The sequence below is a fragment of the Agrilus planipennis genome, unplaced genomic scaffold (assembly GCF_000699045.2).
Source record: "Agrilus planipennis isolate EAB-ADULT unplaced genomic scaffold, Apla_2.0 scaffold2, whole genome shotgun sequence".
Taxonomy (NCBI): domain Eukaryota; kingdom Metazoa; phylum Arthropoda; class Insecta; order Coleoptera; family Buprestidae; genus Agrilus; species Agrilus planipennis.
The window spans coordinates 910629-926966 of NW_020442464.1; the positions used below are offsets into that span (position 1 = coordinate 910629).

At 29.7% G+C, this 16338-nt stretch overlaps 2 protein-coding genes across 2 annotated transcripts; one reads left to right on the top strand and one right to left on the bottom strand.

The window, feature by feature from the left end:
* Nucleotides 1-1222: 1222 nt before the first annotated feature.
* On the bottom strand, nt 1223-3041 carry LOC108744497 (serine/threonine-protein kinase RIO1). The gene is made up of 2 exons (XM_018480340.2): nt 1768-3041; nt 1223-1694 (listed from the first exon to the last, which is right to left on the bottom strand). The coding sequence occupies exons 1-2, from the start codon at nt 2959-2961 to the stop codon at nt 1281-1283; spliced, it is 1608 nt and encodes a 535-aa protein (XP_018335842.1). The 5' UTR covers nt 2962-3041; the 3' UTR covers nt 1223-1280.
* A 10446-nt stretch (nt 3042-13487) lies between these two features.
* Nucleotides 13488-15775, top strand: LOC112906591 (transmembrane protein 87A-like). The gene is made up of 4 exons (XM_025980973.1): nt 13488-13718; nt 13786-13846; nt 13917-14023; nt 14424-15775. The coding sequence occupies exons 1-4, from the start codon at nt 13620-13622 to the stop codon at nt 15672-15674; spliced, it is 1518 nt and encodes a 505-aa protein (XP_025836758.1). The 5' UTR covers nt 13488-13619; the 3' UTR covers nt 15675-15775.
* Nucleotides 15776-16338: the final 563 nt, after the last annotated feature.

The window sequence follows — 16338 nt, forward strand, 5'->3', positions numbered from 1 at the left end:
TTTATATTTTAAAATGTATTACAATAAACATATATTTTTTATTTTTATTATTTATTCCCTTTAGACTAAATAATAGCTTCGTTTTTATTATGTAACAGTTATTACATTTTTTCTACGTTGCATAAGTATGTATACATTCACATTTATGTAGTTTGTATTTTACATTTTAAAAGTGTTTAAAGTGGCAGTGTCTGTTAGTTGCTCTAAAAACACAAAAAAAAATATACAAAAAATTAGTTCTTAACATCATAACAATTACAACAAGAAACCACATTAAATTTCAACTCCTATAACAAATTAATAATAAACTACATTTTAACACGAACAAGTTTTAACAATAAATAAAATAAGTATTTAATAATAACATTTTAACAAGAATATAATCGTGCATAACTATGATTTTATAATACTGAAGCAAAAAGAATTCAAGAAAAAATGTATTAAAAATAATTGATAAGCAAAAAGTTGTACTAAAGACACGAGGAAATCATAAAAATTGATTTTACAAAGAAGTCATAAACACTGACCCAGTTTAACTACTATAAAATCAATAAATATCTGTTAAACTATGAAATTATTTGAATATAATATTTATGAATATGTTATATCTAACAGCATTTGGAAGTAATGTTTGCGTAAATCGCAGGTACATGTACCACAAAAAAAAACAAATTATTTAATAATACAAATGCACATTTCGACCATTAAGTGCCTATATGTGTTTTCGTGAAATTTTTGCACGAAAGGGAGTTATTGCAGACGATCATATCACGAATATCGCGTATAGATATATATTACATGGTCGTAAGTGGTATCAAGTGAAAGTGCACAAAATTTAAAAATATCGTGTCACTATCCACATGGCTAAAAGACAGGGATAATTTGAGAAAATCGTTGAGTGAGACTTGACTTTTTTATATAGTTTGGATTGTTTTGATAAGTTCAACATATATAAATACTTTTCTTGAAAGACATTATTATTGAGCAAACAGAATTCCTTATTCACTAAAGTAATTAATAAAACTTGATTTGAATATGGTTTTGCTTTTCTGATAAATAAACTTATGTTACTTATGTCTTTAATTTTTCTCCGTACAACCCCTTTCAAGAAATTAGATTGCATATATGCTTGATATTCTCAACAATTTAAATACGTTATATTTTTTTCTAATATTTTCTCATATGTACACATGAAAATACAATCGTAGACTTATTTAAAAGATTTGNGTATTTAGGCATAAACAAAACAAAGTTAAAAAACAACATAACAATTCCTTCTTTTACTTCTTTTTGCTGATTTTTTCTTTTCTTTTTTTGACATGCTTTTTAATTTTGGTTTCTCTCTTTTTAGCTTTTTCTTCTTTCATATTCTTCTTGCGAGCTTTTTTTTCTTCTAAAGTTTCATTTTTGGGACGCGCGCTATTAATAAATTTACTCCTACTGTCTTCAGAATCTGAGCTTTCCGACCCATTTGATTCTTCATTACTTTCTTCTATTTCTTCTTCATTTTTCATTTCATCCAAAATTTGTGGTTTTTCTACTGTTCCACTAAGGTCAGCCTTTAAACCTATCAATGTTTTATAAACTAATTCAACTGATTCCCCTGCCTTTGCTTTGTTTATATCCCGCTCATAATCCACAACTTCAATTAAACGCTTAGGAATATAAGCATTCTTAAATACTTCCTCTTCAACCTGTGAAAAAATTTAAATTGAAAATTGTATTGACTAAGGACTTGCGAAATAGTACTTCCTATTTACTAATTACCTGTTCTTGTGCTGATATTTCTTCTAAAGTTCTTTTAGCTGCTATTTCTGCTAGTTTTTCTAAACATTCTTCCATATTTCTTTCATTAATTGAGGGGTCTGTAATGAAATCAAAAAGTTGTTTGATGGTCATAACTGCAACTTCTTGTTTCCTGAAGAAGGCTGTAATATTAGTACAGTCTTTTCTAAGTAGTTCAAGGGCATGTGGATGATCATGTTCTACGGATTGAGATACATCTATTATGTACACTTGGCCATTTAAATACAAAATGTTAAATTCTGATAAATCTCCATGGACTAAATGACACTTATTATACATTTTCCACATCATAATAACAATTTCTCGGTAAACTTCTCGAGATTCTGACTGCTCCAAATTTGCATCTTTTAAAAGAGGAGCAGGCCAACCATCTATGCCTATAAAACCCATTATTAAGACGTGAGATCTCAATAAAATGGGTTTTGGAACATTTACTCCATTGTTGTATAAACGTATCAAATTTCTCATTTCTTTTTCTGCCCATGTTCTCACCATTTTTCGGGGATTATGTCGGCAGTATCCATGACGGAATCTAAACTCTCCAGAAACATATTTATCACGATCTTTAAATATTAATATTGATGTTTTATATACTTTAATTGCAAAATCTTCTCCTTTATCAGAGGTTGCGTGATACACGTTAGCTTCTTTACCAGTGGAAATGCACCCATTAATTTCTGAGATAAGATTTCTGTTCAGTAATTTAAATAAAATCATTCGGGTTCTAAGATCCATGACCTGTTCAGCCGTAGCTCTATCTTTCTTGTCTTTAGTTCTAATTCGTTCATTTTCCAGCCGCTTTTGATTTTCTATTAAAACATTTTTTGCAGATTGTGGTAAATTCGAAGGTCCTTCGTATTTTTCAACATTTATTTTATTCAAGTATTTTCGAAATAGTTGTTCATTTGGTTGATAGGAATTCATTTTATTAGAAGACTGCTGCACGTTAACATTAGAGTCACCAGTGTTTTTCCTTGCTTTATTTCTATCCTCATAAAAGTTATCAAAACCGTCATCATCTTCATCATAGTCACTAGTACTGCTTTCAGCTTCGCCAATATTACTTGAAGGATTAATGTTTAAGGGAGAGAAGTCGAATTCGTCTTCAACATCACAAAACAATTCATCTTCTGTCAGTTTATTTGTTGTAGTCATTTTAAAATAATTATTGAAGTTTTCCTATATTTAGAAGTTTTAAGTTAAAAGGTTAAAACTTAACCTTGAAATTTGCTTTCAATTTTGTAGGTTATGAACACGTTGATTATCTTCTTTTTCTTCTATATTTAAATTTGAATATACGAATTCCATAACTACTGCTTTAACGAATAAAGAAAACAGACCATACAAATTATTACCACTTAATACATCGGAAAAACCAGTAAATTAAATTAAATTTGAAAGTTTGTTTTTCAAATATTTTTCTTCTGAGATTGTGAGAATTTAGTGGAATGTAATATAGTAATTATCATTTAAGATAGTATATTTAAACATAGTAGATAGAACAAAATTCAAAAGTTAAAAAAAGTAAAAAATTAAGTTGGTCATTACCGCACAACTTGCCGTTTTCAACGTATATAAATAGTAAATGGAAATTCTACATATAGATGATTTACATGTAGATAGAATAGCTGATAATCTGTTAACACCGCGATAACAACAGACATTTGTTTCTCCATATTACCAATTTTCATTTGAAGTTAATTGCTCACATTGGAAACCGACGATAAGTACAAACCAAAAAGACTAAAGTTAGGGGTTGAAAGTACATAGCTGCAACGTTACGAGTAATTCCCCTAAACTGTCGCGTTGTAGGATACAAATTATTGAAAATAACTCCTGCTCTCAACGGGATGAGGAATCGTCCTAACGAAACGAAACTCGGCAAAAAAATAGAAAATATTTCTTTATATTCTCAACTCAAAAATCGTCAAATAACATTACATTTCGAGTGTTCCAAAGAGTTGGTTCCTTCATTCCTATTTTTCTTCTTGTTGGCTACTTAATAGCTGATAGTATCAAGATAATTAGAAGATTACAAGCCGCTAGCTAAAATAGTAATTTATAAAATTTCTCTCCGTGCAACCTCCCGACGCCCTTAATTTTGCCGCCCCCGTTTTCATCACCCCCCATTTTTGTCTGTCGCTTTGGGAATTTGCCCGGCTTGACCCCCCCCCCTAATATAGAAGTTTTACTGTAATTTAAATTTTTGTTTTAGTATTACATTAATTTTCTTTATCGTTCATATGTTATATTTTTTGTTAAAACCACCTAATTGAGCTGGTCACGTAAATCAGATATATGTAAGTGTGTTTACATATAAAGCACCACCTGTTTTTCCATTCATATTCACCCCCCTAAATTGAAGTCGTTATGATAATCCTTTTAAATGTTTTCAAACGCAGGAGGTTTGAACATGTACAGAAGGGTTTGGAAGTACAAGTGTTATCCTCGGTTTTAACAAGGATAAGTAGAACAGATACAAGGTGTTGTTAAATTCTTTACGAAATCTAAGACATCGATAATTTAATTATCACTTCTAACATCAAAAATAAATAATTTTTAACTATTTGATAATTAAATATTAAATCTAAAAAAATAAATAAAAAAATGAGCTTCTCTTCTACCAAGCACATAGTCAGGGGATTGAAACAACAAACAAATTTGTGCGTTTCTGTAGCAAAGAAAATCATTTTGAATGTGCCACCGCTTCGAAAAAGTCGGTTTCATACTTGACCGAAAATTTTAAAGAAGGAACAAGGAGAAATAAAACAGATTTTCATAGATTTTAGGAACTTTATAGTTTAGATTTAAGTTTAAAATTTAAAATTATTTAGACGTTGCTTGACGATTGTTAAATGTAATGTATATTCTGCTATTCGCATAAATACAAATTTTGAAAACTAAATAACACGAATCTGATATTAGATCTTTAAGGGCGGAATCGTATTCTTACAAATTCTTTTCCACAAAAGCTTTTGAAAACTTTTTGTTTGATATTAAGGGTTCTTTCATAAAATACGTCCGTTTTTTTGACGGTTTTTCGTGACGACAGAAGGTAAATCTCAAGTACTTAAAAGCCTGTGAATAAACATATGGATAGTTGAAAATTAATTTTTTAAATTGTATACTCTTGTATGTATTTTAATCACAAGAAATGGTTTATAAGGGGGGTGGGGTAGCATTTATGTCGTAATATTTTTTTGGGATCTCTAAAAGCGTGACGAGGGGGAAGGGAAGATTCCAAAAAAGTGAAATTGTGGATGACATATTCTAAAGACAGCCTTTTATATTATTCTAAATCTTGGTAATTGAAATTTCACAAAAAATTTAAATTCTTTGAATATTAATAAAGGAAATCTTTTTTTGTTAAATAGTGGACCGTACCTGAACCGTCAACAGGATGAAGGGAATTCCTCCAGACTGGTTTTTTTTTATACAGATCCGAAAATTTTACTTATTTTTATCATCTAAATATAAAAAAATTTTGTAAGAAATCATGCTATATCTAATTCGGTCCCAAATTTTTTCTCGACAGCCCTGCTGACTACCGTTGGGGAAAACGATATTTCCACTAAATTAAAATATTGAAAATATCACAAGTATTAGGTAGGTTACCTACAAATATAATAAAAATTAATCGATTTTTATAAAATACCATAAGTCGAAAGAGTTGGACTTGACTGGAAATGGGAACTAATTTGACCATAATGAAATTCAACAGATAATATTTCTTTTGTGTACCCCAGAGTGCTTAATTACTACATAAATGTAATCGAAATTTTTGATCGTATTTATGCATACAGTCATGTTTATATGTTGTGCAGTGTAAAGCAGGTGGATGATAATGGTTTATTTGTTGCACGCGAAATCCCCCAATTTGGCATTTTTTATGTTATTTAGCAGCTGAAGCAAGTAATCCCTATTAGAACACCCTTCACAATTGAATTTTCCCTTCATTGTGTAAAGGACCCTTTTCTTTAACGCGTGGGGACAATGCGTGACATCAATTCAATCGGTGCTTGTTACAGATACATGTCCGGATTTGTTTGTTGACTCTTTAAATCCTTATAATTTATTGTTTTTCTCCCATGTTTGAACTACTGTCTATCTATTTACATTTTCATATTTCTTTTTACAATAAACTATTGACCAAATTTTATTCGAATCATGTAAAAAAAAGATAAGAAATTTGTGTTTTACTTTACGTGTAATAAACTGCATAGGTATTGACTCTTATTACCCCCATTATCCCTTATTCAGAGAATTTGCTTTTCTGACTTCATAAAATGAATTGATGATGGACTGAAGATGAATTAAAAATTCAGGATTTTATATTGTACATTATTCCTGGTTACGCTTGTTTTCGGTTCTTTTTTATTTTAATGAAAATGTTATTGCATTCACCTACCTATTATTAATAAAATTGCGCTTGCAAAATAATAAATTTGATCGTAGTAATCATCGAGATGATCAATTTTTATTTCTTGCAATTATTAGCAATCACTTTATTTTGAAAAAACTAAACTCCAGACCTAACTGTTATCGATTAGATACGACCCTGCAGGACTACCCTTCTCTATCTCTTAAGTGCTCCTCTGAACACCTGAGCCTTCTACGATAGTCAATAATGAAACATCTCTATATACATGATTTTCACCAAAAAGAAAATTTACAGGAAAACTGTTAGTAAAGTAAACTATGGGTAATCGAATAGAGACATTTCATCAATGAAAATTCAAAAAGTACCAGTTAAACTAAACTCTCCCAAAACCTTTTGAACAAAGCGTAAAACTCCTCAAAATCGGTAAATGGGTTAAATTAACCACCTCAAAATTTGAGTGAAAAATGAATAAAAAACATCTTCGATTTTCATAAAGCGCGGCTGATGTAGTTGTTATTTACAAGTAAATGTAAAATAATTTTTATTGGAATGTCTTTTACAATTTATGGGTAAACGCCTTTCGTGAATCTAAGTTCGAGATAATTTAGTTATCAAATTTGTAAAAAAAATAACAATTTTGGAAATCATGGTTTCAATACTAGAAGACTTTTATGGAAAAGCATATTTTGATACATATGCTCAGACAATTTGTCCTTTGAAGTGACGATTTGATTAGGTACTTGAACTTTAATTAAGTATAAAAAATAATAGGTAACTTATATATGTGTATATGTACCTACGTATCCATATGAATTTTTAATTTTTACGATTGTCTTTTAGGCGAACATCAAATGGAATAAACTATTTGGTAAAAATCCTTTCCACAATAAAATTGTTCCTTTGTCAAATAACAAGGGTGAGTATGCTAAAAGAGTTACGGAAATGAACTGAGAGACCAACAGTGGAACACACAAAGAGATCATCTACGGTCTTATCGTCACCTATTTTTAATCAATCAACATTTTGACTTTTAATAACCACGCTACTATTTTTGAATGCGGGTGACTGCGGTCTAAACAGAAGGGTTGCCTTGTGTGGGATTGCGGTTTATTATAAAGACACGAATTCGCATGTCAAAAATGGTGAATTGAAATGCCTGTTAAAAATTTGATGTAGCCCATAGACCTTTCTGTACCTCTGTCTCCCGCCTTTTTTTATAAAAAAATATTGAGGATACGAATTATTTTTTTTGTTTGTTTAATTTATATTTAAAAATGTTATTTTGGTAACAAGTGCATGCCCGATTTGTCTCGCGCCCCCTAAGGGTTGATTCGTTTTTCTTTTAACATTCTTCTCTGCTGAAGTTCTGTTGAAAGCATCATATAAATAAAATTGAAATTATTTGTATTCTATTAAAACGTAAATTCCCCTTTTGCCTGCCTATGCTAGATAATTTTCGAATTGGCTGAAACGATTTATATTAAAGTTTACAAGTATTAAGAAGAGGTTCTAAAAAGTAATATTGTGTATTGTAATAAACAGAAGATGTTAAATTATCTCTTAAACAATGAGCCCAAAGCCAATGCAAAATTAATGATGTTCATTAAATTAAATAACCGATCAAATCAAAAGTATTTCGAAAAAATTAAACTATAACTGTGGGTAACAGAAAAGTTTTAGATGTAATTGAAAGATTTAATGAGAAACAAGCGAAATAATAACTTAATTAATATGTTTCTAACTTTTATGATGTTTATAAAATCGATTATTGTCTTAGTTCTTTATAACCGATCAAATCAAAAATATTTCGAAACAATTGAAAACCACATAAACTTTAACTGGGTAACTAGAAAGCTTCTTATTTTTCTTTATTATCTACCTTTTTATCTAATATCATTTCTACAAAAAGAATTTATGACTTTATGTCCATTCTGAATCATTAAAAATCAAAAAAGTGTTTAATATTAAATTAAAGATGGTGAATATTAAAGCACGCAATACCAAAGAATTAAAAACGTGATTCTTAATGTATATTAACTATTAATTGGTGGTGATTATTTTTTTATTGTAACTGATTAAAAAATTATTTATAACGTAATATCTTTCGTACCTTAATATCTGTAGAATTATTTTCCTTACACTAAAGAATTAAATAAGTGGAACTAAACATTTTGGACTACTTGTAAGGCTTGTATTGGAACTTGGTTCTTATATTCCCATTTATTATGAATAAAGATGTATCTTCGAAAGTAGTTGGTTCTATAACCGTTTTTCACCATGGCAACCATGGAAGACAATATTTATACATAATCCAAAAATAGGCCGACCTAATTTCTTCCGAAAAAGTCGCGAATTTTGCTTTTAATGTGGTCATAAATTAACCAACTCCAATTAACCTTCACATTTTTTGTTTCAATCTATCAAATATTTTCAACATTTTAATTTATTCGTTTTAAACAATATCACGCAACCATTTATTAAATTAGAATATATATGTATACGTATATACAGTGTAAACTTTTTATAACGTCACTCGATTTAACGACAAACTCCTTAAAACGTCGAAATTGCTTGACTTTGGTTGGTTTACATTGTTTTCTATACAATATTACACTCTAAATAACGTCACGCTCACTCTATTTAACGACAACAATGCGGCATTATAAATCATTAAGCAGTACTTTCTAAGTTGCCGAAATAGATAAGAACTGCAGCTGTGTACGTTGTTGAAGAAGCCGATCCTGTCTCTCCACCAAGCATCAAACAAGCACTTGATGCAGCGAAACTATTAAAAAAATTCTTTTTATATAATCAAATTGATCCAGCAGTATCTCAAGATATGAGTGAGATACGTAACAAAATACAATTAAAATATTGGAGCAGTAAAAAACATCAGACGAAGATAACAGGCTATACGCAATGTATGAATAATAATGTTCGTGTGCAAAATGTGTACTATATTGGTAAATGCATATTATTATAGAGTAGTAAAATAATATCTTTTATTTCTCTCCCTTTAACGACCACTCTTTATAACGCCGAAAAATGTTCAGTCACTTAAGTGTCGTTATATAGAGTTTACACTGTATATAAGTAAGTTACAGTTATTTATATTTTTCAAAAAATGTCACCAAAGAAGGATTTAAGGTTGCTTTAGTGAACTTTGTAAATAACTCATGTTCCAAATATTTTTTACGTTATTATTTTAAACTTTACACATTTTTTACATTTTACTTAATCTTGTAACTCCCTAATTTAAATTATCACACTGTCACAATGACTATTTAATTTTACTATTACTTTACGTATACCGACCTTTAGGGTGGGTTGAACAAATGTAAAAAAACAGATTCATTTACATTGATGTGGTTATTAACAATCTAGCCTAATTTAAACATTTCTTTTTGGATATGTATGATATTGTAATTATAGTTTTAGTTTTTACAGTTCATTTTATCCTCTTTAATCCTATATTTAAATCACTGACTGTTTGGCCTATGTGAGCTTTGTTACATGTGTCTCAATTTAGTATGTATAAATGCCTGATATTTTAAATTTTTATTGGTGGCGTAATACAAATAAATTATTTTTATTGTTTTACAATTTTTGATCTGAGTACCTAATCCATAAAGTAGTGCAAATGGTATCTATACCATTTAATGAAATATATAAACAAATACGCAAAATATTTATAAAAAATTATCGAACCTTTTAAATCGTTTTTCTTATACAAATTATACAATTTTCGAGAGTTAAAGAAAGAATATATTCATTCCTATGTTATATATCTTATTACATCTACTAACCAGAAACACTTTGGATAGATACAGCCATGTTTTATCTATATGCAAATAATAATGAGATATTAAGTTCATTCATACGACCCTTTTAGAAATGAATATATCTTTGCACTAAAAGCAGAAAAATTGGATTGTCATTGCGTACTTATGGTTACCTTTTTAATAGGTGCATTGTGGTAATTATTTACATAAACAGAGTACCCTAATCAATTAAGACAATCAATACCCTAAAAAAAATATTAATACACCGATTCCCTCAACACTGCTAATAATTATGTTATTAAAAATATACAAATTTGTATCTAATACCTATAGAAAAGAACTCCTTAACACTTTTAGAATAAATTTCGTTTATTGTTTAATAAAAACCATAAAGATTTATCGTTCAAAATTTGGCGGAGTCGCCTGACATTTTATAAAAAGGTCAACATTTTTGGAGTATTAGATATAATTAATGTTATTTATAGACAGTATAAAATAAATAATATAATAAATCAGTGATCTATTATAAAACTCCTCCCCAAAACACGATGGAATTACATACTTGAACTGAATCGTATTGATTCTGGGAGGTCCTACAGGAGATGTAACTACATGATTGGACCAAGGGTGGTCCGTCTCATTGAAAGGGATGCTGTGGAAGTCAAAATGTTATCAGAATCATCTATATCTTAACCCGGTTAACACTGTGTGTTGTTTATTTAATTTTAAAAATTTTGAAATGTGCAATGGAATGAAGAGTTTTATGCTTTTGCCAAGATATGGCTTTTGATGAGTATTTTTGACTTTTTGAAAAATTTATTACAGGTAAGAAAAATATTTAATTTTTTCTTTTCGTTGTTATTAAGTCATCCTGCGGCTTTTCCAAAAGTTCTACAATAAACTTCTGAAGATTCTTCAGTGGATTCCACAATGTAGTGAAATAATGCCATTAAGCGAAATTAATAAAATAGGAATTTTTCAAGTAATTTTTATTGTATTAATACTAAATTTTATCAAGTAAGGATAAATAAAAAAAAGAAAAATGTCAAAAACACATATACCACAAAATTTTTTAAAAGGAACACGTGTTTCGTCTAATAGTTTATTGGGGCATTATCAACCCGGGACCATAATACTCTCAATAAAACTGGGGAAACCCCTTCATATTCATTTATTTATTCTTTACCGTTCTTTTTTTGAGAGTGATAACATTATTTACAATGTACGAAATTGAAGAGGCCTTCATTAAAATATTTTCTTCTAAAGGATTTTACGTAGTTTAAAAAAGGAATTGTCGTCAAACAATGTCATTTTTACGTTTAGTTGTAAAGTTTTAAGTTTTTTTTTGTATTGATATTCGATCACAAACCATTGTATTCGTCGGTCATCCAGTTCGGCTTTTGTCATTTCTTGTTTTGTGTATTTTTAAAAAAATTCAAGAAACAAACGAAATCATAGGCCATTTCTTCAGATACAGTGTTAGTCAAGTTATTAGCAAGGTATTGCAACAATTATAAATGTGCGTTAAAATCAAAGAAAATGTTTTGATTAAAATTAGGCTATCACTAGTTTAGAAGCATCTTTAAAGTTAAATGCATTTTGGATATTGGATCAAGCGTTATCTCAGTTTTGTCAATTGTCACAGATCGCAGAAAAACATTCTGGTAATATTTTATAATCGATGCGCTAATGTCATCATTTTAAAATATCTTCTACTTTATATATATTAGTTTTAGTTTTTAGTAAAACAACTTCGATTATCTATAATAATATATTATCTTCAGCTGTAGTTATATAGAAAATATTCGAATCATCCTTAATTAATTTATATTTTTCGCTCATTTCTCAAATTAATGTTTAAAATATATCTCATGTTGTCATGTCCAATTTTATATGACAAAAGTAAAAAGAACAAATAATAACAGAGAATACGATAAAAAGAAATGAATTACAACCCGCCCCTTTGACAAAGTGATGATTTTTACACATAGCTGCTACCGACCGTATGATTGTAATCGAATTACTTTGATCTAATTATACAATTGTTTATATGATTGATTATTGAGGGTGTTGAGAAAGGCACGTGTTTGGAGGACCTGAGGGAGAGCGTTTTGTCCCACAGGAGCAATACAACGTAAACTTTCCCAAATTTATGCCTTTCTTACAGATGTTCCATCAATAATAATGATATAGGGGTGGTGAATACTGAAATTCTGCTATTTGTATGTAATTTTCGATATGTGTAAAAACTTAATAAATATTAAACGATATTAAATAGTAAAGAGAATAAAGTTGGATGTTCGCAACTATAATTAGATATTCTAACAATTATTTCGACTTCTCCAAAACTATCTTCTTCGTGTATTCTCTTTGACAACGACTGAAAAGTAAAATCAATAAGTGTTTAATTGTTAGTTGTTAGAATTCTTAAATATGCTTGTGAGTGTTTAACTTTATTTTCTTTACTTATATTACATTATTTCACATTAAATCAACTGCAATATCCGTTTATTTTTTTTTTAAATATCTGACCTACTTGTACTTTATTTTGCAGATCGAAATATTATCTATGACTTTTATTACATTTCAGTTTTTTAGGTTGGCATGAAAAATGGCTGCGTTAGAAAATCGAGAAGTTTTGCAAACTATTACGTCCTGCACAAATAACAATATAACAGATAAACGAAGGTAATAAATAATAAATAATTAATGTTCCAAAATATCGTAGTAGCAGACCATTAGAGAACTCTTTTTTGAAATATTTTAGAGATAAAAATGACATGAACAGTTTAAGTAGAGAAGAAAGACGTCGAAGACGAAGAGCAACTCAAAAATATCGAACAGCTCACGCTACACGTGAAAGAATAAGGGTAGAAGCCTTCAATGTAGCGTTTGCTGAACTAAGAAAACTGTTGCCAACATTACCGCCCGATAAAAAGCTGTCCAAAATCGAGATTTTGAGATTAGCAATTTGTTATATAGCATACCTCAATCATGTTTTAGATGCATAGCATTATATTTATAAAAGAAAAATGCCATCATTCAATTCAAACTTCTCAATATGATATTTATTCCTTTTCGTTTAATAAAATATAATAATTTAAAGCTATGCCTTAATTTATCACCTAAATAATAATGCCGCCTATGTTTTCAAATATTACCTACGATTAGGTATTTATTTATTTCTGTTACGAAATGTAAAAATAAAAATATTATTGTTACTTTGAGTTTAGTAAATTACTGTATTGGTTAAAAAATAAAATACTTATAGACTTAAATAATTATTGTACTTAATTTAAAATTTAATTTGATATTTAAAAAAAGGAAGCATCCATTTCCTATTCAATTTTTATTGAATTATTAGCTTCTTGATTAGAATATAAAGGAATTATGAACAGGTTTTTATGGACACTATGTCAGATGTCTATGATACACATTATTGTCATAGATTAGAGATATATACTTAGGCACTCTATAATTCTTACCTATGGTTAATGACAGAATGGTTATAGCTGGTTATAGATAAGGTTAATGCCAGAGTTTAAGGGCATTCTATGACTATGTTAAAGCGTCAAATTCGGAAATTAATGGTGATACGTTGATAGTAGTTAAAGATGATATTCCTGCATATTTAGTTTCACTATAATAAAATGTTATTCTACTCTGTTGCATTAATTTTTTTAGCTTGTGTTGTTTCTTTGATTAACTGTTTGCCTGATGAAGGGGTATGGGATTTCAATTTGACGATGGTAGGTTAGGTTAAAAATATTTATTAGATCAAAATCTAATTAGTATTTTACTCTTGGTATATTTCAGCAAGATGATAGATTTTATCTTTCGAAGAGCTTGTATCAAGGATCACAAATATACATAAAACGTGAGCAGTTTGTAATTTTAGCATTACACACAGCATATGCATAATGTCACAATACCTGATTTTGTTTTAGTAAACTGTGAAAGTGTGAATTCTAGAAGAAGTAACATTGAAATTAGTTGGGAAGTTGTCCAGTCACGTTGTTGGCAAATCCCACACCATGTTTTTGAAGAGTTCAATGTAAGTAACTAAAGTAATTTGGGCCAATCTTTTATATTACCCTAAATAAAAGTGCCTTAAAAAGGTTTTTTGTAGTTGTGTGAAATGAAAATGTTATGTGTTATGAAAATTAAGATATGTTTGGGAATGTTGCCCTGATTTGAAACTTAATTAGTTGATCATTTGAAGGTTGTATTTATATATCTGAGTTTTTTATTTACTGGCTCAGAATAATGAGCTCTAAGGTTAGTTACATTTTAAAACAATGCAACCTTCCCAACCATAAACTAGCATTTAACAAATGGGCAACCCTCAAAATAAAAATGAAAACCTTTTTGGTTACTTTCATATTGGGTAGCATAAGCCAGATATAAAAGGAAGTCAGAAAAAACAGAGAACTTAATCGAAAGTATAATTTCAGAACTTAATAGCCAACGGCTCCATAAATGAAACAAATTCTTACCGTTCCCTTCATAGAAAATACATTTGTGATGATCATATAATCTTAGATCCGTTACCTGCACCAGCTGGATCTTCCAAATCACATGCCAACTATATAGCTCCAAGAGATGGAGTGTACATTTTAATACTTCGAGTATCTACCGATCCAAAGTTTAATTTGGAATTTACTTTGGGAGTTCATATTGAAATAAAAAGTGACTATGGCTATTTATCAGCAGCAGATTGGCCACTTTTACCATTTTATGGAATTATGTGTGTAGTTTATGTTTTGTATGGTATAGGTTGGCTTGTTATTTCTGCCTTACAATGGAGAGATCTCCTTAGAGTACAGTTTTGGATTGGAGGTGTTATTCTCCTAGGAATGTTAGAAAAAGCACTGTTTTATGCAGAATTTCATAACATAAATAATACAGGATTGCGTGTTCAGAATGTTATGCTTTTAGCAGAATGGGTTTCCTGTGCCAAGCGAACACTAGCTCGTATGTTGGTTGTAATAGTTAGTCTTGGTTTTGGAATAGTCAAACCACGTTTAGGAACAGCTCTTCATCGAGTCATCGCAGTGGGTGCACTGTACCTTTGTTTAGCAGCAACTGAATCATATTTGCGCATAATGACGCCAAAAAATGATCACAATAGAGACCTGTTGGTAGCTTCGGTCCCTTTGGCTGTATTAGATTCTGCTATCTGTTGGTGGATATTCAACGCTCTTGTTAATACAACCCGCACGCTTCGTTTACGCAGAAATGAAGTTAAGTTATCTCTCTACCGACACTTCACAAACACCTTAATATTCTCCGTTGTATCGTCCATTATATTTATGTTATATTCTATAAAAACGCACCACTTTCCCAGTTGTTTAACTATTTGGAAGGATTTATGGTTAGAAGATGCCTACTGGCATATATTATTCTCTGCTGTATTACTGGTTATTATGATACTGTGGAGGCCAACCAATAACAACCAAAGGTATGCATTTGTCCCTCTTTTGGAAACAGGCGATGATGAAGAAGAGGAACATTTAGTAAATGATGCTTATGGGGTAAAAGTAAGAATGCATCAACAACAGAAACCATCGTCACCGAAAAATACTTCAGTAGAAGATGAAATAAAATGGTTGGAAGAAAATGTTAAAAACGAAATGCCATTGCCTATTCTCGATTCCGACGAAGAGCTTGTAAATACACATTTTGAAGTCTCAAAAATGCAGTAGATCTACATATTTATTTATTGTGCTTAAAATTTCTATTTAAGATTTGTGTTCTTAATATTAATTCTGTGTTATTACTGACTATTAATACATATTTTATTTGAGCTGTGGACTTTTGCATGAAATTTTAAACAAGTTCATAATTTGTCTCCAATGACAACATTTACTAAGAACTTTAAACAAAAATTGTACGCTATAATGACTTTAAACTCACGCTATCATCACAATGTTATTTAAAACAGGTGTTAAAAGAAACGAAATATATATCGACGAAACTTTTCTGACTATCTGATTACTGTAATGAACGACAACTTTATCAGAATATGAATTCACAATATTTTCGACGTCTTTTTACATAATTATTTTGATTTAGCAAAACAAGAAACCGACGGACAAAATTCAATTGACAATTTCAAAGAAAGCTTAGAATACTTTTATCATTGCACATTGACGAGAAATAGGCGAGATAAGACATCTTCTCAAGCATGAAAGGCTAGTTAAAGACATATTAGATGCAGAAACAGGAGTTAAAAGTAGGGGTAAATTTGATTACTGTTCAAATAGTTAAGGATATAGGATGTTCTAGTTTAAGATTAGCTCAGGATAGGAAAAGGTGGAGGTGCGTGTCCAACCAGTCTTAGGACTGACGATCTTATGATGATGATGT